The 25,718-nt window shown below is 39.0% G+C and overlaps 1 protein-coding gene across 2 annotated transcripts in view; it reads left to right on the forward strand.

Moving 5' to 3' along the window:
• LOC108431596 (metabotropic glutamate receptor 7) overlaps positions 1 to 25,718 on the forward strand; it is a 309,666-nt gene that overhangs the window by 204,705 nt on the left and 79,243 nt on the right. For both annotated transcript variants that reach the window (XM_017704846.2, XM_017704845.2), the window contains exon 6: positions 6,840 to 7,040. In XM_017704846.2, coding sequence (XP_017560335.1) covers positions 6,840 to 7,040 — 201 coding nt within the window. The remainder of the gene's footprint in view (positions 1 to 6,839; positions 7,041 to 25,718) is intronic.

The raw sequence follows: 25,718 nt of genomic DNA on the forward strand, positions 1-25,718 counted from the left end.
ACTGCCTCAAGGACACAGTCTGAAGGAGTGTTGTATAATACAGTCTATCCTTTCCTTATGGTTTTGCCTCAGGTAGATTAAACAGCTGTTCACCTTCCAACATGCGAATGATGTGTACATTTCTTTTCTAGTGTGTGTTCTGTGTGCTTGTTGTGTTTTAGTACTACTTCACTCTAAGTAGTTGAGAATTCACTAACATTATTTATAGCTAGATGATTTTCAGGGAGAACTGCATGAATATGTTCATTCTGAATTGTTAAAAGCCTCTAAGCAACAATTCTTTCTCCTCACCATGGGTGGGATGTAATTGCATCATTTTTCCTGCATCCACAAACATAGTGTTTATATATTTAACATACGTTATACTACACTTACAAAAGTAACGCATTGAATTCACTTGTTTCAAGTTTGTACAGCTCTCTGTCATTTTAGGTAAGAGTCTGCCGGCTTGGTACATCTTGACTTGGCAACATTTTTCTGCTCTTCCCTGCAAAAACATTCTAGATCCATCAGATTGCAAGAATATCTCCTGTGTGCAGCCTTTTTAAGGTCACCTCACAGATTTTTTAAATTGGATTCAAGTCTGGGCTCTGGCTGAGCCATTCCAGAATCTTCTTTTGGTGAAGCTATTGATTTGTTGATTTGGATCTATGCTTTGGCTCATTGTTGTGCTGAAAGGTAAAATTCCTCTTCATCTTCAGCTTTCTCTCAGAGGTCTGAAAGTTTTGTGCCAAAATCAATGGGTATTTGGAGCTGTTCATGATCCCTCCGCCTTAAGTTAAACCCCAGTTCTAACTGAAGAAAAGCAGGCCCAAAGCATGATGCTGCCACCACCATGCTTCAATGTGGGTATGGTGTTGTTTTGGTGATGACCAGTTTTCTCATTGTCTCTTCAGTAATTCTGGAGGGACTTCCCTCTCTCATGATTGATACCCTTCAACAGTGAAACCCCATTCATGCTTTGTAAGCTTTATGTGGAGGCAGCCATGGTGGCAGGAAAGAATCTGAACATTATTTGGAGTTAATCAGAGTCACTTTAATTGATGGCAGATGTATATCAGTTACTATGATTAGTAACTGATTAGAAATGTGGCTGAAGATGATTTTAGTGGTTACTGGTCCAAGTGTACTATAAGCAGGTCTCAAAGTTGGCTGCTCTTTCTGCAAATGCACACTTACCCTAATAAACACAAGCATCCTCTCTGGAAAAGACAGCACACTTTGATATCTTGTTGCATTCATTGCATTTAAGCATATTTTTATTTTTAATTAATATCCTTGCTTGTGGTCAATAGTTCATCTGCTGCTACGCAGTTTGTGTTGGTCATCCTCTAATCCTTCATCAGTGGTCACAGGATGCTGGCTGCCCACAGGACACTGTTGGCTGGATATTTTTGGTTGGTGGACTATTCTCAGTCCAGCAGTGACACTGAGCTGTTTACAAACCCCAGCAGCACTGCTGTCATAATGTTATGCCTGATCAGTGTATATGAACTCTTTTGGTTCAAAGATGGCTGGCATTCCTGAAAAAACACTTGATTTGAGGGCCAATTAGTGCTGACATCACATCAAGGGGGTAAGATTTGTAGCCCTTGACTTTATTCCCAGCATTGTAAGATTGTTTACCTACTTTGTCTTCAGTGTGTTAAGTCAAATCATACTTTCTATTAAGTTTGTACATTTTACACATAATAACACTGTCAAAGTGTAAACATGCTCATTGAAAACTTGATTGAAAATATCTTGCTTGTTTTGACACTAAGAGGTTCCTTCATTAACAGTAGTTTGGAAATGAAAACTGTCAAATCGATATTTACAGTTCAAGTAGTAATAAACAGCCACCCAGTTTACACACAGTTACATACAGACGAAAGGATGTAGAAGTTAATCCACTCGCATGAGAAAGAGGAAGGTCAAATAAAAATATGGGAAGATTGGGAGTTTCATAGATGTGGCAGAGAAAAGTGTAAAAGTAGAGAGAAAATGAGACCCTAACAACAGTGCAAGACATAGTAGACCACCAAAACTGTCTCCGTCAGAAAAATGGAACTTTCATCTTAGAGAGAGAGGAGAAAATCAAGCTGCTTCAGATCTGAAAACGTCCACAGGTGTTTCTGTCCATCCTTCCACTGTGAGAAGACAACTCAGCACTGTGGATCTGAAAGGATGTGTAGCTGTCAAGAAGATTTTACTGAGAAAAGGAAACATGAATATTTGCAAACCAAACAAAGAAGCTGCTGGTGTTCTCAAAACAATGGACTGGCCACCCTGAAGTCCAGACGTCAACGTCACTGAATGTGTTTGGGATGATTTGAATCATGAGAAGCAGAAAAAGCAGCCAACTTCTATGACTGAACTGTGGAAAAAATATCACTTGGATTTCTTTGAAGAGCTGAAATCAAGTCTGCTGAAAGGAAGGTGAGCTGTGATAAAGTCAAAAGCTGGGCACACTAAATATTAAAAACAGATATTATATTAATTTGTTGAAGCCTCTGTACAATTTTCTGCTATATTCTTGCTTTTTTCCCCTGACAAATGAATATCTTATACTTAAAACCTGACTGGAAATTAAATAAACGTCTGGCTATTGCACAGTACTGTAATATTGAACTAAATTCCAAGTTTTGCTGAATGGTATGAAAGTGATCAATACGTGAAATCCTGTCCCTTATGGCATTTGCTCATTTTACTTAAAAGGTCTTTCAACTCTTTGAGAAGAACTGACATTTTCCAGTCTTCCATCACCACCACCCCCCCACCCTACCAGTGGCTTGTGACTCACCTACTGGATCCTCTTCCTGCTGGCATCTTTCATGTCTAGGCCACTGCACTTGCCTGACCAGAGGTCCCTCTCAGAAATACATGTCCTCGGATTGACGTGGTCGCCAGGATCAGGCTCAGCTCGTGATTCGCCACGGGACTTAACCTTCCCTTTCGATAGCCACGCAACGACAATCCGCTGAGCAGAGGCGCACTGATTAAGTTGGCTGGCGAACACTTAAGGGAAAACCCTCTTACTGTGGGCTGACGGGACAGACTCCCTGAGGAGAAGAGCAAGACTTCGGAGGGGCAAGCAGTGTCAAAGCGTGAGAACATTGCTGCTAATTCGAGGGAGATTGGAGAGAAAATTGCAGAAGTTTCTCGCTGTCCCTGAAGAGCAGCTGCGTGCAAGAGAGAGGGAAAAGCTTGACAGAGATGTCCTTTTCTCCCCCAGATTAAACTGTTGGTAAGGGAGGAAAATCTGTACTTAAGATGGAAGATTTCTACGTTGCTTTGTATCTGTATTGGTTACTTTACTTGGTAACAATGCTTATAGTTACATGTGTACACCATATCACTGAAACAAATCCTTGTGTCTCTATTTTTGTCATTTTTCATCTTTTGACATAATTTGAACTTGCCTATGGCACTTCACTTTGTGTGCAAATTTCATGATGAATGGATGAAAAGAAATGGTCCAAAATTACTAGGAAAAATGTCTGGTTCCATTGACTTACAAATAAAATAAGTTTTTATCTTCTCCAGTAAATTTACTACTTTGGAGATGTGAGGTTTTGTTCCTTGTCTCCAAACATTGAGCCCAACAGTCAGAATGGTTATCAGAAAGAAATATTTTAGTAAGTGAATCTCAGTCATGCTTTGAAAATTGGCATATACCAGCAACAAGACACGGCCGTTTTGCCAAATCTGTTTAGCTGAGTGCTGTTTCATCACTGTCGTATCAAAGCTCCTTTGTTTTTATTGTTTCATGTTTAATAGCATTTGAAAATGCCAGCTCCCCATTATGTTATGCCATCAATTCATAATGAATGCATCAATAGAAATGGTCCAAAATTCCTTGGAATGAAATATATGTACATTAGCATAAAGCCCCTTTTCATAACATTTCACACACAGGCAGCCTATAGGATACAAATTAATCTGATAATAAACTGATAAGGATAAACATTTGATTTGATTATATTTCTATTGCACATGTGGACTGGCCACTAGGGGGCCCTACAGAAAGAGATTGCGGTTAAATATAAGAATGTATTTTGCTTCTCCTGTGAAGTGACCATTTCAACGATACAAGGTTTTAGGACATCAGTGATATATTCTTGTCAACCAATTTTTATACCTGAAGGGAAAATCTGCTATGTAACATCCTTTGTTGATTTTCTACTTGTATAATATGTTCATCATGAGTCCTTTCCAGTTAGAGGATGACAGTTTACCACTGAACTATGTCTTGTTTGCTTGGCTTTTAAGAACTCTGCCAGCATTCCCCCTGGGGCAAAGGTACACTCCACAACTGGGAATCAGATTCAAGGCCCAGCTGTGCCGTGGGCAGTCTTGGTCTGAGCTCCCTAAGGATGCAATTGGCCAGGATCTCCTCAGGACAAGAAGACAGCAGGGTCCTTGTCTCCTTTCTCTTCTTTTATGAAGAGACATGGCTGGTCCTCATAAACCTGTACAGTCCCAGGCAAAGTTGGGTTTTCACCATTTTCATAAAAATGGGTTGAAAAGTTGTGAGGGAAGGCTTTAGATGCCACAATACCACTTTTTCTTTTCCAGTACCAATACTGCTTACCAAACCCCTGACCATTGGCCAGCAGTGAAACCAAAACTGATTAAATAAAGAGTGCCAAATCTAATGCAGTAAAGTTTTCGACCTTATGTGTGCAACTTTAACTATTGGTTTCTGCGTTGTTCTCCTGCAGCTTGCAGTGGCATCAGGTTCAATATAGCTTCAAAAATATCAGCTTTTCATTACAGACAACCTTTAGTCTAATGGCTACAAATACTGTTGGGAAAGAAAGAGGCAAGACAGAGTGAAAAGCTTGGCTATCTGAAGTTTTAGCAAGTTACAGATCACATTTCACAAAACGCTAACTGGATTAGCTATTACACTATTAGCTAGTTGGCATACGAACTATGAACTAACCAACCATTTCAGGTTATTTTGCCTTGTTATTTTGAACATCCCATTTAATGCATGTAACATTTCAGGTCTGATGTTACTGAAGGATTTTATACAATGGAGCATTATTATTTGAAGGAGCGTTGACAGCTTTTACTAGGGGTTGAATTGTGTGGAACGGAATTTCTTCAGCTTATAACAAGACTAAACTAAAATTATCTTCTAAAGATAATTTTAGCAACTCAAGATCTCTGCTGGACAAGGCCGCCAGAACCGCTCGTGTTGAGCGAGCATTTGACCCACCACTTTTCACAGTACTTGGGTGACGCCCGGCCGCTTTGAGCTTAGGACACGCACATGAAAACCTCTGCTTTCTCTAAACTGCATGGAGCAGCTGACTAGCATGAAGAGTAATACAGCGGGAGAACCAATCAGACTGTTCCTTTCATCTGGAGGAGCTTTCAGACCAGCCCTGGATGGTGTGGACCAGTTTTTAGTTTGGATTTGACGTGCAACTCCACCCGTATTTAGGTAGCACCAAACAACTGAACTGTGCTCATTTGTGAGAGACTTTAACACCAGAGCAGTTTTTTTCATTTTCGCTGTACTGTCTGCACAACCTACTTTAACTTTTCACTCTTTACACGTGCTCAACAATGACAAAAAAACAAGCAACAAAATGGTAAAAGACATTTGATTTGATGTATTATGGAGCATATTTTTGACCAAGGGTTTATCGCCCATGCTGTTGGATACTGTGCCGATATTTTTTTATTGAAAAAATATTTTTAACTTTAAAATGAGTTTTCAACTGAGGCACTTCACTTACGGTCACCATCTAGTACCATGCTGAAACTGCTCAAATACTGTACTACTAACGGATGAGATATATAGCCAACAACATGACCAACAAAACCATCAACACTTATTCATATATAATATATTGTGTGCAAAAGGGCAAAAAATGGATTAAAATGGGTTTGGGTTTGTTCTTTTTTGCCTATAATATCTGATCCAGCTTTTACTGAATGACGTCATCTCTGTTTATGCGCTTAATGTAATAAGGCTTGTACTAGCCTTACAAGTATGTAGAGCTGATTATGGGAAAACCATTTTAATCTAATCTGTAAAATACAAGTATGTGCATTTTTCTTCCATTGTTGGCACCCTGTGATATGGATGGCTGACCTGAACGAATATCAAAAGACATCGTAATTAAATCATTGTAAAAAATTGTGCAGGCTTTTGTGAATAACACAGTTCCCCTCTATTAGTATAAATGATGTTTGAAAGCCCTGGATGAGGAGACGAGTGCAACTAGGGAAGATTAAAGGCATTTCAATTAAGTCTGGATAAGCCTCAGTAATTCTGGTAGTTCGAGTTAAAGATAAAAGTCCAAACCTGCTGTGGCTTCTCAGCACTGTGACTTCTCTGCTTTAAATCATGTATTACCACTTCAGTATTCAATAGGATACAGATTTCACTGGTCCCAGCTCAGCGCTACTCCTTTAACACGTCTGACATACGCAGTATTACCATCCACTCGTACCAGCAAAACACACACCAACACACCACCACCACGTCAGTGTTACCGCAGTGCTGAGAATGATCCACTACCCAAATAGTACCTGCACTGTGAGGGTCCATGGGGGTCCTGATCACTGAAGAACAGGACAAAAGGTGTAATTGCTATACATGAAAGTAACTGCTGTCTGCTGTAAAGATCAACATTCCTTGGAAAGGAAAGTCAGAAAAAACATTTTTTGGTAAATTTTAATTTACCACATTTCCACTACTTAGTTCTTCCAAGACAAAAAATAGGTACATTACTTTTTCCTGTGTCAGTATCCACACTAAGAATGTCTCAGTGCTTAAAATCTGTGAGTGTTTTACATAAATAAGCAACACCTCTTGTGTTTTTCTTGCTATCTCTCAGGCCAGGAGCGGATAGGGACGGACTCCAAGTACGAGCAGGAGGGGAAGGTGCAGTTTGTGATCGACGCTGTGTACGCCATGGCCCACGCGCTGCACAACATGCAGAAAGACCTGTGTCCAGAGCACTCGGGCATGTGCCCAGAGATGGAAGTGGCCGGCGGAAAGAAGCTGCTCAAGTACATCCGCAACGTCAACTTTAACGGTCAGTGAATGGTAAACTCTCCCTGGCTCCAGAGACTGATAAAATATAATAGGATAAACTTTATCCTTAAAAGGATATGTCTTGGTATAGTATAGTAATCATACACATAATTGATTGTATGTAAAGGTACGTACAAAATTTCTAAGGCAGTTTTGTTTTTATATATAATAACATCACTTGCCATTAGAGGTAGTTTAGGGCTGATAGCAAATCTATTTGATTTATGATGATACTGTGGCAGTGCCTCCTCTGCTGCTGTACATGAAGCGAGGACGTGGTTTAGCTGCTGCGGCACAATAGCTGTTGTGTTTTGCAAGTTCAAGTTCAATACATCCTGCAGGTTGTATATTTTTCCCAAAACAATGAGCGAAAGTTGGGTTCACTGCAGATTTTCCTTGTTCATTCTTCACTGTCACCTCTACAATATCACAGTGAATAAAGAGTGACTGGCAGGTGAGTCAGAGAGTAAATACACCTAGTCAGAGCAAAAAATCTGTGCTTATAGCTAAACTCACTACCACACAAGTGTATCAGCACTATGTAATGACTAGTTAACTACTGTTCCAAGCTTTCACATATGGAGCAGTGACTTGTTAAAGTCTGCTAAAATTAAATAAAAGCCAAAATAGATAGCAGTTGTTTGGCTTATGTATGTGGCCTGAGCCACTCACACACTGTAAGTGTGAAACCAAAGGAGAATATTGCATGTATTTTGGGTTTGTTTAGTGAAAAAAAATCACATTTCATTCTATTAATTCATTCACTATCTTCTGCAAGACCCAGTAGGGTGTCTGACACTGCCCTTCAAAAAACACATGCTGACCATTTTGCTGACTTAAAGATTAATGTGGGTTAAAGCTCTCTTAACACTGCTCCAACCACACACACCCACTCACCATGTATATTGTATATGCACAGAACTGTGCAAAACTCAGAGACCGCCCCTCATTTATTTAATGTCCATTCAAAATAGCCGTTATACATTTGTCAGAAGATATTTCAGAGGAGAGGATGCAGTACCCATAACAAATATTGGCACCCCTGGTAAGTATAAGCAAAGAACCTCACTGATTAAACTTCCAATCTTTTATTCCAATGTTTTTTTTTCAAGTAAAGTGCTTAAAAGAAATCTAAATCTTATAACGAAATAAGTATTTTTCTCAAGGCTATGTTTGCCACTATTGTTGGTACCCCTCATCATTTTTATGAGAGTAATCTAGCTGCAGTATATTCTCATTCACATTTTATGTTTTAAAGTTCACCTGAGCAGTTAGGAAGACTTAAACTGACTTGCTATTTCACTGGGGAATATATATGAGATGAAACACAGGCCAAATTCCCTCAGTCATCTATTACTATGAGAATGCCCAGAGAAAACAGCAGCTTTAAACAACTGGAGATGTAAGGAATCAATGAGGAAGAGGTCGTATGTCTATACTGACCCCACAGAGAGTAAGTAGGATGGTTCAAGTGATGAAAGAATCTCCAAGGATTTCAGATCAAGAATTATAGACATTAGGTCTTGGTGTCAGAAGGTCTCCCAAACTACAACAAGATGCTTCCCACGTGATCACAAATTGTTTGGGAGGGTTGCCAGAAGAAAGCCTCTGCTGTCAAGAACCAGCGCCTACAGTTTGCTACATGCTTCTGAAACCTTTAGTGGCACTGTGGTCAGATGAGACCAAACACTAGAAATGGATTTGGTATGGACACATAGATAGCCATGCAGAAAAGTACCACATTACTATTCACTATTTGTGAAGTATGGTGGTGGATGTGTGACACTGTGGGACTGTTTTTCTTCCAAAAGCCCTGGACAATTTACTCAGATACTCACTGACTGCCTCCACCAGGAAACTTGAACAATGGATCTTACAGCAGGACAATGATCCAAAACACACCTTAGAATCAACACAAAAATTATTTACGGACTACACAATTAAAGTTTTGCCATGGCCACCCCAGTCCCGTCAGCTAAACCATAAAGGAAACCTACTGAAGAGGGGAGTCCACAGTGTGGACCTCAGAGTTCTGGAGAGGTTCTGCATATAGGAATGGTCTCAAATCCCTGCCATGTGTTCTCCAGTCTCAGTAGTCGTTACAGGAGAAGTCTCACATTTCAGATCTTTGGGAGGCTGTGCAAAGTATTAAATCTAGGGGTGCCAACAATTATAGCAAATACACATTTAAGAAAAATATGTTGAGAGAAAAAAATCCTGATAAGATTTAGGTTTTTATTGCAATCACTGTGCTCAAAATGTGTTGTTCATATTGTTCATGTTTACTGGGGGTACCACTATTTGTGGAGGACACTGTATATAAACTAGTCCAAAGAAAAATGCAACTTTTAAGAGTGAACTTTGGAGGTGTTGAAAATATTCCTGCAGATTTTTGTCAAAAAACTGAGCACAAATCTCTTGAAATGAGTGGAAGCTGTGAAAAGGTGTAAAGTGGACACAGCTAATAGTAAAAAAAATGATATTTAGTTGTAGAAGCGTTTATGAAGTATTCTGTTAAATATATGTTCTTCCTGACACTGAAAACTTTTTGCTCAGTACCGTAAATACAATGCACAAAATGTGACGTGAGAACTAAACAGCAAACATTAGAGTGCTCTAAAGACATGTATCACAGTGCTTCGGCTCAGTCCGGTCAAGCCGGCCTCTCCAGCTTGGAATTTGAAATGTTTTCAAGCAAATGGGTCACTGAAGCATAATCCTTGACAGCAAGTCCCAGCTAACGTTCACATGCACTCTATAATTACTGGCAAATTCTACACTAACACCCTGATTGTTGTGAGTGGGCCGTGCTGCGGTGGTGTAAGCAGATCAACAACAATGTATGTCATCATAAGGGGCCACTTGTTTAATTGGCAGTGCTGCACAACATACGTTTTCTGCATTAGCCCACTCTAATAAACAAAGAAGGAAGGATCAAAAGCAATCACCTAGCGTGCCATCATTTTCTGGAAAACAGCACCAGTTCAGCCCCAACAAAACCTTCATGAGATGCTTATTAATTAGTAATTGGTGTGCTTGCAAACACGTCCAATCATACATGATTAATTTAATTGTCGTCACTCGTCCATAGCCGTGCGTAGACGCTCTCCAATCCTTACGTCCACTTCATTAAGATTTCTCTCTGATCGAGCTTCTGTTGCCTCTTGCTATTTGGGGGTTTTAGTGGAGAGAAAAGAAGTCAAAGCAAAGCGAAGCTCCAGAATGCATTGACAACCTGCCCTTTCTATGAAAGCTTATTTTAAAAAAGGTTGTAGTTATATAAACCTACTTTTAGAAGCTGTTTTTCTCAGAGCTTGAATGAGACATTAATACTTCCTAATTAGATATGCAGATAATAGTCATATCTTTATAGGGGGGAACTGAACGATCAAAGGGCAAACATGTCTTTGATGTGTGTGTGCTGATGAGGACGTGCTATCAGGGTAAACATTTGACCTGACATCATATTAAAGCAATAGAATGGTGGACTGAATATGCTGAGAGAACTGTATTAATACAAGTCTGACCACTTTATTAGAAATGCCAGTAACATTATTTTAAGGCCTGCTTTGTATTTGCAAAGAGTTAATAATGACCTAATAGATAGAAACATGTAGTCTGTAAGTAGGCTAAGATATGCAGTATAAATGTACGTTTATGATGTATTAATACAATTCCTGTAAATTAATTATTATGAGTTAAATGTTAATTATATGTCATCTACCAGTTTCAAGCATATTTGAAAGCCTTTATGTGACATGATAATGAAGGACTATGAACAGGCAGTGATTATCTGAATTCACAGTGAATTCACCAGACCATATTAGTAAATGCTAGCAAGTTGCCAGTGTCCACATTCAAGTTATGTGTTTGCATGTCCTGTGAATCAGAGCTCATAAACAGCTGACCATATATCTTTGGTGATTTGAACCACTGGGGCTGAAAAAGTAATAATATAATGCTGAAAAGTACCCCGTAAATAGCCAGGGCCCCCCGGCAGGCTTAAAGGTTTATTACACACTGCTATAACCTAAGAATAGCTCAACCAGTTTGCACTGAACTCACTCTAGTTGCTGAATAATAAGCCTTATTATGTAATACGCCTGGGATTTTAAGGGGTTAACAATGTTAGTCAAACAAGTTCATATAACGTGAAAATGTGTTTCAGTAGAAAATGCCTAAAGCCAACCATTTGATGACTGAGATCATTAAAGTTCATTTTAACTAAACATCGTTATTATAAATTGTATTTTAAGTTACTTTAAAATTAGTGTCTGCGGTTCATGAAATGTGCACGTTTACTGGCATTTACTACCATGTTTGTTCATTGTGAATTTGAATGCTTTTTACCTGTTCATACCTCTCAATTATATCACAAAAAGCCATTCAAGTACGCTTAAAACAGACAGACTGCAATTAACAATTGACTCATTAGTCAACAAAGATATAATAATGTATTAACATGTTATATAAATGTTTGAGCTTGCTTACAAATTACAATTTAGAAATGAGCAGATCAGAGGGACAGTGAAGGTGGAGCAGTTTGGAGATAAAGCCAGAGAGGCCAGGTTGAGATGGTTTGGACATGTGTTGAGGTGGAATAGTGGATATATTGGGCAAAGAATGTTGGAGATGGAGCTGCCGGGTAGAAGGAGAAGAGGTAGACCTCAGAGAAGGTTTATGGATGTAGTGAAGGTGGACATGGAGATGGTTGGTGTGAAAGTAGAGGAGGCAATGGATAGGGCAAGATGGAGGCAGATGATCCGCTGTGGCGACCCCTAAAGGGAGCAGCCGAAAGAAGAAGAAGTTTGAGCTTGCTTACAAACATTATGTTTGTATTTAATAGTGCAGTGGTTTTGAACCTGTGGTGATACAGCTTAGGTGGTACTGCTAGGGGACCACTGGCCATTTTAATTTTTTTTTTTAAACCACTAAAACCTGTTACAATAAAGACATTTAACTAAAAAAAATTCAGAAATGAAAAATATTGTTCTTTATCAGCACAAATACAACTTTATATGTATGTGTATGTATAACTCTTTGATTTTTCAGGCAAAATCCTAACTACCTGTATTTATATTCTCAGTGCGGGTAAATGTAAAACATCTCACATTTCAGTTATATTGAACTCATCCATTATAGATAAGTAGTTGAAAGGGTCTGTCAAAAGGAAAGATGCTGAGGCTGGACCATCTACATGTGAAATGGCCATCGTACCTCAGACTGAGAAAACAGAGCTAAACCGAAATGAAGAAGATCGAGCAGAGGGCTGCACTGAGCTTTGTGTGTGTGAGAACTGAAAAAGCTTTGAACCCAGCGTCATCACTTGGAGATTTAACACAGTGAATACATACCTAAACCTATCGAACTGAGCCAGTTTGCAGCTTTGCTGTCTTCAGCTTGACGGTACTTGGTAGTTGCCACAGAAGCTTTTGTGGTTGTTTGTGTGGGCCGCAAGCTGCAAAAGCTTGGGGAACCCCTACATTAGATCATTTTCAATTGCTTGCTAATAGTTAATAAACTGTTAAAAAACAGATCTTAATATAAAGTGTTTACTGAAACTCCTTGTAGCGCCACCTAGCAGGTGTACAGCTCACAAACAAGCCAGCGCTCTACATCTTTATGCTCTGTAGAGTATGTAGCTAATAATCACACAATTCTGCACCAGAAAGAGTGCGAACTGGAAAACATCTCAGATTCATTTAAGTGATTTTGACATGCTCTGGCTGCTTCTAGATGACGTTATGCGTCTTGCATCTGTATTCTCTCCGCTCTACAGCAAGAGCTAATGATTAAATATTGAGTCGCGTAGCTCCGTTAAGCAAAACCCAGTTAAATGTGACGGTGCTCTTTCTTCCCGTGAGCTGTGCTTAAAGCTTTTATGTTATGCAAGGAATCAATAGACGAATATCAAAACAGGTCTGCATGTAATTAAGAGTAGTTTTGTATGGCGCGCTGCTTCCTCACTGCACTCCTTTCAAAGAACACATCAAACTCTCAGAGGTGTGCATTTTCTGTGCAACTGCCTGTGAAGTTGCTCTCCTGGTAAGCTGTCTCCTATTGGCAACAGCAAATATATTGTATATATAATGTATCTTGACAGTCGTAATCTTGTTTGCTGAGGCAGAACTCTACCTGTGCATTGTTTATGAGTAATGATTAATCCAGGCCCAGAGAGAATACCAGGACATGGCAGCCATGCATAAACAACACATACCTAGGTAGATGTTTTTTATATTTGAATCAAATTTATAATGGAATATGGTGCTGACATACAATGGAACATAATTGTAGTAGGGAAAAATGGGTAGTTTAATAACAAAGTTGACAATTATTATATTAAATATTATTGTATTATATGTTATTTATATGAGGATCATTCCACAAAATTGGCTCAAAGCACAATTGGATTTTGAACTGACTTGGAACCAAAATCCTTTTACCTTGAGTGACCCTATTACTTAATTATGATTAGTTTATAAACCAAAACAGTCATAATGGTACAAAAACTTTACCAAGTGAGAATTGTAGCTAATTCTGAGCATAACCTAAAAACCCCAGCCAGTACAGAACAGCTGTACACACTCAATCATAATATAAATTTTGCTTCAGCCACTGCTGAGCTGGGTGTCCTCCAGGGCATTCAGTCCCTAAAAGCCTCGATCTTAAGCTCGACACCCTCCCTCACCACCGGTGTCCACTGAGGGGGTTCTTGGGTTGCTGACCTGAGAGGCACCAACAAGCTTTTGGCCACAGCTACACCTGGCAGCTTCCATAATGATGATTTTGAACAGGGTCTACCTCCTCTGGGAACATATGAAAAGTTCTCCTGGAGTTAAAACCATTCCAAACAGGGGCCTCTGACAGTCGATCCCGGCACATCTTCACTCTTCACTTGGGCTTACCGGGTCTGACCTCCAGTCTTCCCTGCCATCTGATCCAACTCAGACGGTGACCAGTTGATAGCTCAGCTTCTCTCTTGACCCGAATGTCCAGAACATATGATTGTAAGTCAGATAAAATGGCAATAAAGTTGAGTATTGCCTTGACCTAAGGAGCTCTGGTACCAAGTATACTTGCGAATGTCCTTGTGCTCAAACTTGGTGTTCGTTATTTACGATCTATGACTGACACAGAAGTCCAATAACAATTAGCCATTCAATTCAATGGGGATCTAACTGCTCACCATGTGGCCATGAGGGTCTCAATTCCTGCACCAAAATGCAGGGACTTAAAAGTTGTCAAAAGTTGACTCCAACTATAGACTAAAACTCTTTGTGTTTATGGGTTAAAGTTGAGGACAGACACCTCCCAATGTAAAAGTACCCTCTAAATAAGGATTTTGTGTGTTGTCTTATTATATGAATTAATATTCAGTGCCTTTGATTTATGTAGATACATTCATAATCCTTATAAATATATAAAGGATTTTTTATTATTTCATTTGGTTTTTTACTGTGGGATGCAGTTGAAATTAATTGGGAAAAATGGTCCATGCACTTTGAGGTTCTCTTAAATATATTCCTTACTTAGTTAACATTCACTGTTTATAAAGAAATGATTACCCATTCTGGTTGTTGGCTAAATAAGCAACAGCTGCAGTAGTTAAATTAAACAAACCATGAACATTTCTGTTTAAATGTTAACTTGCCCAAAATGCCCACATTGACAACTGTTTCTTTCATTCTTGATTAAAAATAATCCACTGTGATCAATAAGGGCTTATTCCTTCATTAATTATTGGTCTAATACATGTTTTTGATAGATAGTTACAGGAATTAGCAGTACATTCTCAGTGAGGATAGATGTGGGTGTTCTTGCAAGGCTTTATCAGAGCAATTTTTTTTTCATTTTTGTGTTTATCATTCTTTCAATGAACTATTAACGTTAAATAATGCACATTTAGTTAAATTCTAAAATGAATTTAAGTTAATATAAAAAACAAAAGGGCATTCCAGCCTCATCAGGTTGACAGAAATGATGATTGTGTATAGTTTTTGTGGTTTTGCATTATCACTGTCCTCTCACTACAATACATGCATTACCAACAGTTTATTAACGCTGAACTTTATGGAATGTCAAAGTAAAGGTAAAATATTGCTATGGTGAAATAATGACACGAAGCAAAAGTAAAAGTATGTTTCTAAAAAGGATGATAATGATATGACTGGAAAGGCAAAACTCTTTTTGAGGCGCTTTTGGTCTGAAATAACATGTTTAAGCTCAAAAGTCTGTAGTGTGACCAATCACAAAGCAGTAGAAATGCTGTCAACCATGCAACATAGTAACAATAAATGAAACAGATTAGTAACTAAATGTTGACTAAATTATAATAGTAGTGAAATATACATTACATTAGTGACTTATAATTTGTTCATGTTGCAGGTGTAGGTAGTGTTGGGCGTCTTTCCCAAGGACTCGTATTGGTAATACTTAATGTGGTTGCCTGGGTGGGGAATTGAACCCCAGTCTGCTGCATGTAGGGCAGTGGTATTACCCTCTATGTTATACCAAACCTCTACATTATGTATTTTTATTTATGCTGAACTTTGTAAATGCTAACTAATGCAGTTAATAATGCTAAATAAGGAAATATAAATGCAAAGTGTTATCCTTTCATTCCTTGCTTGTTCCTTGCACTTTATTTCTGTCAAATGAAAACTGCAGTCGACCACTGTGTTGACTCCTGGCTGATTTATGGTGTAACTTAGCTGAAATGTTAACTTTACTATATACCCTAATCACAAATTAGAAACTGCAACGTGCAATAATGACAAACACACTATTCTAGAAACTGTTTTCATTGGTGAAATCTTGCAGTCCTGTTTATATCAGTGGGATATTTGCGCATAAGTGCTGGTGATGAAAAGACTCAAGACAGGCGTGAAAAGATGGGGGGGGGGAAAAAAACTTCAGTTGAAGTTGGGCTACTGACGTTTTCACCCAGCTTTCAAAGGGTTCTTGAAAACTGTAGCCTCCAGTGAGATGATAAAACGACTGGGAAGCTCGCTGCATGCTAATAAACATTAATATATTTAAGAAGGTTACTGCAAACTAAATATTTTCAGTAAGACGCAGAGTTTCCATCGGAAAAGTCCTAAAAATGCCTGCTTCAAAAAAGCACGGAATGCACCATAATACCTTTAAATAAGCCTCACCTTACTTTAACCTAGTCTTACAGTTTTCAGCCTAAACTAATCTTGTGAATAAGGCTGATACAAGGACTATGTTTTGTCTTCAGAGCTGCTTGTATCCTCTACACTTGCTTGTCTTGTTGTGAAACTGCACCATGCCTCAATAAGAACACACTCGCTGTCATGTTGAGAGGTCAGGGGTTGTCAATGTGATTTGAAAACATCCACTGAGTAGTTCAGAAGAAAAAAAAATCCAAATACAGAGAAATCATACTTTGAAGGTGCTTACTGTATTGGAGAAGTAGACAGCTGAAGGTCAGAGTACACAGAAGTAACTCTGTATAAATGCAAGGCTGAGTTATAGAAAAGTTATCATTTGTTTACCATTCTAGCAGTAGCGTTGCAGCAGTGGACGCTATGGAACTTAGGTTTAGTAAAAGCTTTAGTAAATTTACAGTATTCTTATGAAATGTTCAGGACTGCTGAATTCATATTGTGACAAAACAATGTTAAATAGCCTGTTTCCACAATAACTGCTCAAAGTCTGTTGAGCTAATAGAAACAAAATAAAATAACCACATTAAACATACAGTAAGGTTATACATGACATGAATGACAAAGTTGCTGCCCTTTATATTTACATATTCCTGCTGCCGGAACAAAACCTCATATCCATTGTTGTCGTATTCAGTTTTTGACATTTGTAAAAGCCTTTTGTCCTTTAAATTGTGTGTAAATTTCATGGTGAATGGACCAAAAGAGAAAAACTTGGAAAGACGCCTGGTTCCATTGACTTACATTAAAAGTAAAGTATGTTTTTTCCTTCTCCTGTTAAGTTAGAATTTTGGAGAAACAAGGTTTTAATCCAACAATAGCGATATATAAAATACAGTGCAGAAGTGAGTCTACCCTACTACCCTACTGTTCATTTTATTCCATTCAACATGACCATTTAGTATGTATTAAACAAAGAATTACACAGACGCCTCAACAACTAAATATAATGAATAATTCAATTTTTCAAAGAAATCCGCAGGTATATTTTTCCATCTTTCCAAAGATCGGTCTCAGAAGTTGGTTGCATTTTCTGCTGTCTATGATCTTCATAATCCAAATACATTCAATGACATGGAGGTCTAGATGGGACTGGGTGGTCAGTCCATTGTTCTGAGAACATCAGCAGCTTCTTTGATTTGCATGTGTTCTTATTTGTCTGTTTCCTTTTCTCAGTGAGGGCCTTTGGCAGCTGCCAGCCTTTCAGACCTATAGCGCTGAGTCGTCTTCTCACAGTGGAAGGATGGACAGAAACACCTGTGGATGTTTTCAGATCTGAAGCAGCTTGATGTCCTCCTCTCTCTCAGAGATGAAAGCTTTAAGTGCTGTTTATCTGACAGTGATAGTTCTAAGTGGCCCACTAGGCTTTGCTCAGTTGTTCAGTCACATTTTCTTTGTATCATTTAACGGTTTTCTTGAACTCCAGTCTGTTGCCTTCCTTTGACTCTCTCTTTCATTATGCAAAGTAGCATATTTTGGATCTAATCTCCTTAGAAACATCTCCTAAAAATGAATAACTTGCATTTTATTGGTCTGTGTTGAAGATTGCGTGGATGTAACATTAGGCCTCAGGGACTACAGTTGAACGTTTGGCTATTTGGCTAATATGCGTATTTCCTTTATGTTGATTAAGGTGCAATGTCCCTGATACATAAGTAAATAGTTATATATATATTGCTTAATATTTCATGTGCTTAAGTAGGCAGCTATATTTTGAATTTCAGCACTGAATAAACTCATTATTCCTTCTTAATGACTTAATGAGACCAGTGATAGGCCTGTTGTTGATGGCAAGTTAATGGGAGAAACAAGGAGAAAAAAACAGGAGAAACAGTATAGAAAACAAATACTGTGCTTACCTTTCATGCAGTTTTTGGGGGGCTTATTTTTGTAAGACGTTTAAAAGAGTAATAGCCTCCAAAACCCAACTCCAGGCTCAACACCACCACATGTTGCTGGTTGCATGTGTTTTAATTGGTCAAGTAGGCTGAGCAAATCAACGCTGCTAGTTTCCTCTCCAGAAGTAGGTAGCCATTATCAGTGTAGCCAGTTATGTAACCACTGTTCAGATCCAGTGGAACTCATTGGTCATAGGACTATATTACATTGCTCCTCTGTCCAAGGTCAAATAGTTGTAAATAACCCTATTATAAATGTAAGTTAAAGTATTGTCGTCCATGGTAAAGTTTCTTGTTGAGCTATCTGAACTTTTTTGCTGTCTATCTTCACCTTTTCACTGCTTTCCCATATTCAGGCAGCCTTTGTCTGTTTGAAGTGTGTCATCATAATTTTGGACACTGTCTCTCTTGGCACATCATTCTCTGCTATTCCTGCAGTTGGCACACCTGCAGTTTGGGCATCTAACTTCACGCTCTTTCACAATTCGTTGAATGCTTCGTTTAGCTTGAGGGAAAAGAACCGCTCTCGCTATTAAAGCGAAGTATAGATCAGACATTGCTGCATTCATGACATTCCTGTGATCTAACATTAAATGACATCTCTGGATTCTCTGACATTTCTGACATGTAATAAATACAGCAAGATGCTTTTGAAGTGAGTGAATCAGTCCTTCTATTAAAGAGATTTTCTCCCGGCCAAGGAGAGAAATATAAGTCAAGGTAGTCAAGAGTGCAGAGGAATGTAATGGCAAGCACATGGGGGAATCTTCCTACACACGGAAATCTTTCATCAGTCAGTTCTCAGTTTACTCTATAATACTGTTCCATAGAAAGGAATTATGGTGTTTTAACACTAACTTTAGTGCTTCAGGGTGTTTTTTTAATTGTAATAAACATAATGAACATAAAGCTACACTAATTTTAAGTCTAATTTTTGTGCATAAAAGTTCTGAAGCTGGTGTCCAGTTTTATATAGATGATTGACTTTGGTGAATTTCCTGCAGCCTAAAACTGGTGTAATATGTTGCAACATTATATTCTGCAGCTTTGTCAGGTTTTACTGAATTCTCAATTTCACATTATTTTCATATTTCCTCGCTGTCCTCTAACTACAATTCCCAGCATGCATTACACAAATACACCATAAAACCATTAGGAATCCCTGTGGTGTCAATCAGTGCTGACTGCTATCCACTGATCTTTAAGCTAATAAGTACAGCCAAGCATGCATTAATGTAACTCTTAAATTACATCAAACAAAATCATAAAAAATGATCTTTATTCAGCTCAAAATGGCAGTCAGTCTTGAAAAAAGGCCAAATTGAGGTAAAGTACCTACACTCTTAGTGTGGTAAAAGATGGTCTTCAAGGGTTCTTTAGTTAAAGAAAATGGTTCTATAGAGAATCGTGAACACTCAAAGAACTTTTGCATGATTAAATAGCTCTTTGGATGATGAAATGGTTCTTCAGATTGATGGAGAATGTGCAGTAGATGGTTCCATATAAAACATTTTTAAAGGATCTAAATAGCACCCAAAAGGGTTCTTCTACTGTAACAAGCTCAGCATCATAACAATAGAGAAACCCTTTTGAGTGCTGTGTAGTATGATTCTACTATATAGCACCATCTACAGCACATTCTAAAAAACCCACGCAAAAGAACCCTTTAATCATGTAAAGGGTTCTTTGAGTGTTTGTAGTTGTTTAAAGAACAATTTTCTTCACCAAAGAACCCTTGAATTGTCTTTTTAAAGAGTAGATAGTAGTAGAAGATAGCCAGGCAGCCAGGGTAACAAGCTCAAAACTCACTTTAGCTCCTAAATAAGTCTTACCTTAAATAGAATTAGATACAAAGCAGCAATTCTATGTTTATTTAGCAAGAAATGGATTCCAGAGAAACAGCCAAACTGAGGTAAGGTAACCAGATAGCCAGCCACCTTTCCGACTTTAGCTTCTAGCTTGTGCTCCTCATCTGAAGAGATCCCTAGTAGTAATGTTGGCTCTCCGACTTTGTTCTGCATTCACCGGATAACAAAAACTGTGCTTGTGTTTTTCTAAGTGATCTGATGTACAGTTTTCGTAAAACAATCATTCAAAGATGATGTGTTTTCCCCATAGGAAATAAATGGCAGAACGTTCAGGACATTCAAGTCTTACCGCCACAAGTGATGTCATAATACAGATGTCATAAATTTCCCACACAGACACACATACACAAAGACTTACACGCTTACAGCCTAATACACAACAATAACAGCACAAATAATGGATTTTAAGGTGGATTAAAGGTGGCACTGAAATTAAGGTATCAGTGATTTTGTGGCAGTAGATTTAAGGTCACGGTGAATTTAAGTAAATGTACTTATGATTGCATTTAAAGTGGCACTGAATTTAAGTTGGCAGTGGATTTAAATTAGCAGTTTTATGTAGCACCTAGCAACACATTACCATCCATCTTGGATACTGTATGGCCCACCTAGCAACATCTAAGCAACACTTTAGCAACCATGAACAGTCTTCTACCATTTTAATGTCTTAACGTTACAAACTGTTTTTGTTTTCAAGGCAACTTGAAGTTTGTTCACAAACTTTCTCTTTCTAGTTTGTAATCACTGCCAGACCACATTTCTGAAGTAATCTACCCACCACCACTGATGGTTTAGTACTAAACCAGCTTTATGTATTAGAATGGCAGAAAGACTTGGCCTGGTTTTTGTGCACAGCTGAAATCCTATGCCCTTTTATCTTTTCTTTTCTATGCAGTGCATACAGAAGAAATGCTCGCTGATCCTGCTATTCATCTCATTTCAGCAGAGTGCGCCATCTCTGAGAGCCCATCTTCATGTGAATGCCTCTTCCTCGCAGCGTTCCTGTAGCTAAATGTCCTTGTAACTACTGCAGTTACAAGAGTTACCTCATCGCTACCCCGTTGTCACACTGAGTCTTGTCAGTCTTTGAGAGGAGAAAGTCACTCGGCATGTCTCCCTCTCTCTCCCCCTAAAAGCCATAGCTACAGCGGGGATAATGGAGCACGAAAGCTCTGCAGCAGGTTGCCTTGCCCGCCCACGCGGCTCAATGTGCCACAGTAGTCCCAACTCTTTTGTAGTGCCTCAGAATCAGGCTTTAATAGCTGCTGGCGCCGCTTTCTTCTCCTCCCATTCTGGCACCGCTTCATGAGGGCAGAAGAATTCATGCTGAAAATTCCTTGTTGTATCGCCTTTTTTAAAATAATAATCATGGGCTGACCGTCACGTGTTTGGTTAATGGAGGAGGTGGAGAACCAGGATCAGTTTTCCAGCCTGCGGAGTTTCTAAGTAGAGTTTATTTTCTTTATGATTCATTTTCCCTTATTTTCTTCACAGTCATAGTCATTGCTAATGCTTATCCTTTATCTGACTCTTCATCTCGATCTTATGTTCTTGCTTGATGTGATTCTTTCATGCAAATTCAGTTCCAGTGTGAAGAATGCAAGTACAAAAAATAGCTGGAGATGCTCCTGATCTGACTTTAATATCGAGGATGCATCAATTACTGACATGCTAACAATTAGGCTACATTCACACAGCATGTAAAATCTGATTTTCTCAACAAATCCTATTTTTCTGTTTGGCTGTTTACAATATCTTTTGAATGTGACCTGTATGTGACATCAGTCTGAACAGATCAGCTACTAATCTGCCCGCTTGCACAAAATGCTTTATGTTGCTTCACGTGGCTCATCCAGAGGTAAACAATCACAACTGCCAACGAACAGCAACTTTCAGTTTCATCTTCACCAGCATCACAGGAGCCATCATGAAGATTCACTGACTGACAGCTTAGCTCATCACCCAGAATATGTTCAAGCTCATCGTAAAAAGGGTGCAGTCACTTCTTTGGTCCTTGGATTCTGTAAACTTTGGTGGGTTTTTTTTAGACTTTTAAATGTCCTTTAGTGAAGAAAATGGTTCTATATAGAACCATAAACATGCACAGAACCCTTTGCATGGTTAAAGAGTTAGGGTTCTTTAGATTGATGGAATTTCTATTGTAGACTTCTATATAACACCCAGAAAGGAGTCCTCTGTTGCTACAACACTCTTAAAAAAGCTGGTGCTCGGTGCAAAAAAATCTCCAACTGAATTGTGAAGAATCCACATGTGACAGGTTCCGCAAGGCGGAAAAGGAGTGGAGCAGATCTTTATAGGCGGCGTTACTGGCAGAAAGTTCAACACCTCATCACACAGCTCACTAAATAGACAGACTCAAGAAACTAGCATTGGTGGGGCCTCTTTCTGGATTACACCAGACTTAATCCTTCCCAGGAGCGCCGGCTGGGTGTGTAAAGATCCAGGGCTCAGCCCAGGTGTCTCTCTCTCTCTCTCTCTCTCTCTCTCTCTCTTTTGCTCTTTCTGTGTGTTGTCTCTCTTTCTGTTTGCGGTGAATTTGTCCATAAACTCTTGGAGATCATGTGAACAATGCTTCCTACTCAGCAAGTGCCTTGAACACTACAACCTGAAAAAAGACTCAAGATTAAAGTGAATTACTCTCCAAGGTACAGTGGTGAGGGGCACTCGTCTTTTGTCTTTCAAGGTTTTTTAAACATCTTTGATATCACTGTACAGCATGGCGCATAAGATACTGAATTAATGTTTATAAATAAAATAATGTAATATGTATGTGCTCCGCTGTCTGAACACAGCCTTAGTGTCCATTTACAGCGCTGCATCAGTGTCTAAGAAGAGTGGATTTTCTTACATCACCAAATGAAGACGGTACAGCAAACGGAAGATTAAATGCTGTGAAAAAAGGATGCAGCACACATATGACTAGGCTAACTAACAAGCTAGGAAATACCCAAACTGTGCTCCTTTTTCTGCTCATCTCAAAGCTCAGGGGCAAAAGTTCAACGCCGAGTGGAACTGCACGGGCCACAGCTATCTCTTCTCTTTGCTGTAGTAAATTTGATCTCAAATTTTGCCTCAGTTTCATACTGCATGTACCGCACTGGTGTCTCAGCTGGATACACCGAAACACAGTGGTATTGTGCCAATCATTGGAAACCAAAATGTAATAGCTAAAGCAGGATAAAGTAGCACACTAGCTTTAGTAGCAAGCTAACAAACATCCAACCTTTTTTCTTCTCATTTAACAATCTTTGGACAGTGAATGGTATATTCACATTGCACAACAGTTTGTTGCATCGCAGTAACTCAGAAAAGGGTCTCTAACCCGGCCTCTGTCAAATATATTAGCTGTCTGGGATCCATGACTGCACCTGCAATGTTGAATCTGATGTTTCTATATAGGTTTTTCTATCCTTGCAATGATTCAGCACAGAAATATTACCTGAACCTGAGTCGCCCTTTCCATTCCATCTTATTCACATTCACGTTCAGGGTTATAAGACTGAAAAGACGCTGACATACATGTCATCTGCCTCTCATGTATAATTGATGGACTTGTGTCTGTCTGTATTTTGTCTTAAATTGACTCAGGAAATCATTAAGGACTAACTCATCACGTTAGAAACCCTTCGTTCTTCATTCAGTCCACATCGCATGTGAAGTGGCATACAAAGAGTTTACAGCCGCTGAAGCTGCTGCAGCAGTTTTGGGAAGTAGTGACAAAGATAACAGAGCATATCGCTGCGTGTTGTCGGAACAAAACCTCGTATCTCCAAAATGGTAACTTTACAGGAGAAGGAAAAAAACATACTTTACTTTAAATGTAAGTCAGGGGAACCAGACTTTTTTCCAAGTGATTCTAAGCCATTTCTTCTGGTCCATTCACTATCAAATTTACACACAATGTAAATGGCAACATCCTGCCTTCCGCCCAATGTCAGCTGGGATAGGCTCCAGCAACCCCTGCACCCCTCAGGGAAAAGCAGTTTAGACGATATATATGGGTGTCATGTTATATGCAAGTGCCTGTAAAGGTGAATTTAAGATAAATGGAGAAATGACATGACATGCTTTGCCACTGCTAAACACAACTGCGCTGAGATCTGATAAGACTGGCTCAAAACTTACAAACTGATTTGATTGGCCAGGCCAGGCACATGCTTTTACTCAATGCCAAACAACAGAGGCTTGCGATCTCATCTTACATTGGAAAAAGTCTTTTGTCTACAGCTACTGTCATTTTTAGCTTTGATTTGAAAGTTTGTTTTAACTTTTCAGGAGGCCAAAGTCAGCATTAGCCAGCAGAGAAGGGGACTGAAGTCAATGGCTTAGATATTTCATGTTGAGCGACTCAGACCCAAGGCTAAGAACTCATTTACTGCCAGTTCTGTCTTGAAGGCTTTTGCATTGTGAAAGCTTCACTGTTTGAAGCCATTTCTAGCACAACAGGTTAGATAGGGCTTTACTATTGTGTAATGCAATTTCTGAAGCTAAAAGTGAGATTTCTTTACCAAAAATCTAAGACTCAACTTTAATAAGTCAACATGACTTATAAGAGTCGAGTCTTGAATTAGAATTTTTAGAGAAAAAAAAATCTCACTTTTCTTGTGAGGTAACTTGACATTAACCTTCTTGTGAGGTAATTTGACATGAACTTTCTTCCCAGGATTGCAAGTCCATTCTTTCTTTTGGTTTTTCAGAGACCCTTAGATCTGTGCTATTATATTCTGATAGCCACCATGCGGGGAGGATGAAAGCAAGCCACATTGATGCATCACTCCTCATCAATTGTCAGAAATAAAACAGCAACACTTTACTGTAGGGTGTTGTTCATAAGGCTACATGACACCTACATAAGCTTGTTGTGCCAACTGACATAACCCTTCATAAATGTTTATAAATGCTTATTCCAATAGGAGTCATTTTCTATAAAACGTGTAAAAGTAGCCTTTATGACAGATAAAGCCTATTGGAATAAGTATTTTAAACAATTTTGTAGGGTTATGTCAGTTGTCATCACAGGCTTATGTGAGTGTCATGTAACCTTATGAACAGCACCCTACAGTAAAGTGTTACTAAGAAACGAAGTCATCCTTCAGCCCAGCGACATTACCAGTAGGGCTGTCATCCGCTTCCAGTATTGGATCACAGGGAATCAAATTCGATTCCAGGCAACATGACTCGGCCTTCTGATTGTGCCCCTCAGGAGCCCCTTAATTAAAACTTTGAACTGCTTTTTGGCTTCAGTACATGCATATGCCAACTCCGCAGCTGTGAATTGCCATTCAGAAAAACAACTGGACAAAACGCTGGGCTAAATTTTAGCAGAACTTTACTGTATTTTATTTAGCAAGAAGTGAACAGAGTGTTGTTGTTTCATTGTGCCAAGTCAAAAAGGAGGCAGATCTGGGACTTGGATGAGTGTCGGGCCCTACCAGGCTGAGCTCCTGACCTGAAGGCTGCTTACAGTTTATGTTTCAAACAAACGACAAAAGAACCCTTTCTTCCTTGTAGACAATAGTCAACAAAGTCTGTGGTTTTGAAGCCAGCAATAGACAATAGCCTGGCAATAAAAGAGTGAGGAAAGATCAGAGAGCATAGGTTTTGATTCCCGGTGGCAAGAAAGGTGTTTGCGATTCTCTCTCAAAGGATGCAAGACGTAGTTCAATGTAGTAACTTCTGCTGTAGTCAATTTGATCTCCACATT

This window comes from Pygocentrus nattereri, chromosome 21, assembly GCF_015220715.1.
Source record: "Pygocentrus nattereri isolate fPygNat1 chromosome 21, fPygNat1.pri, whole genome shotgun sequence".
Classification (NCBI taxonomy): domain Eukaryota; kingdom Metazoa; phylum Chordata; class Actinopteri; order Characiformes; family Serrasalmidae; genus Pygocentrus; species Pygocentrus nattereri.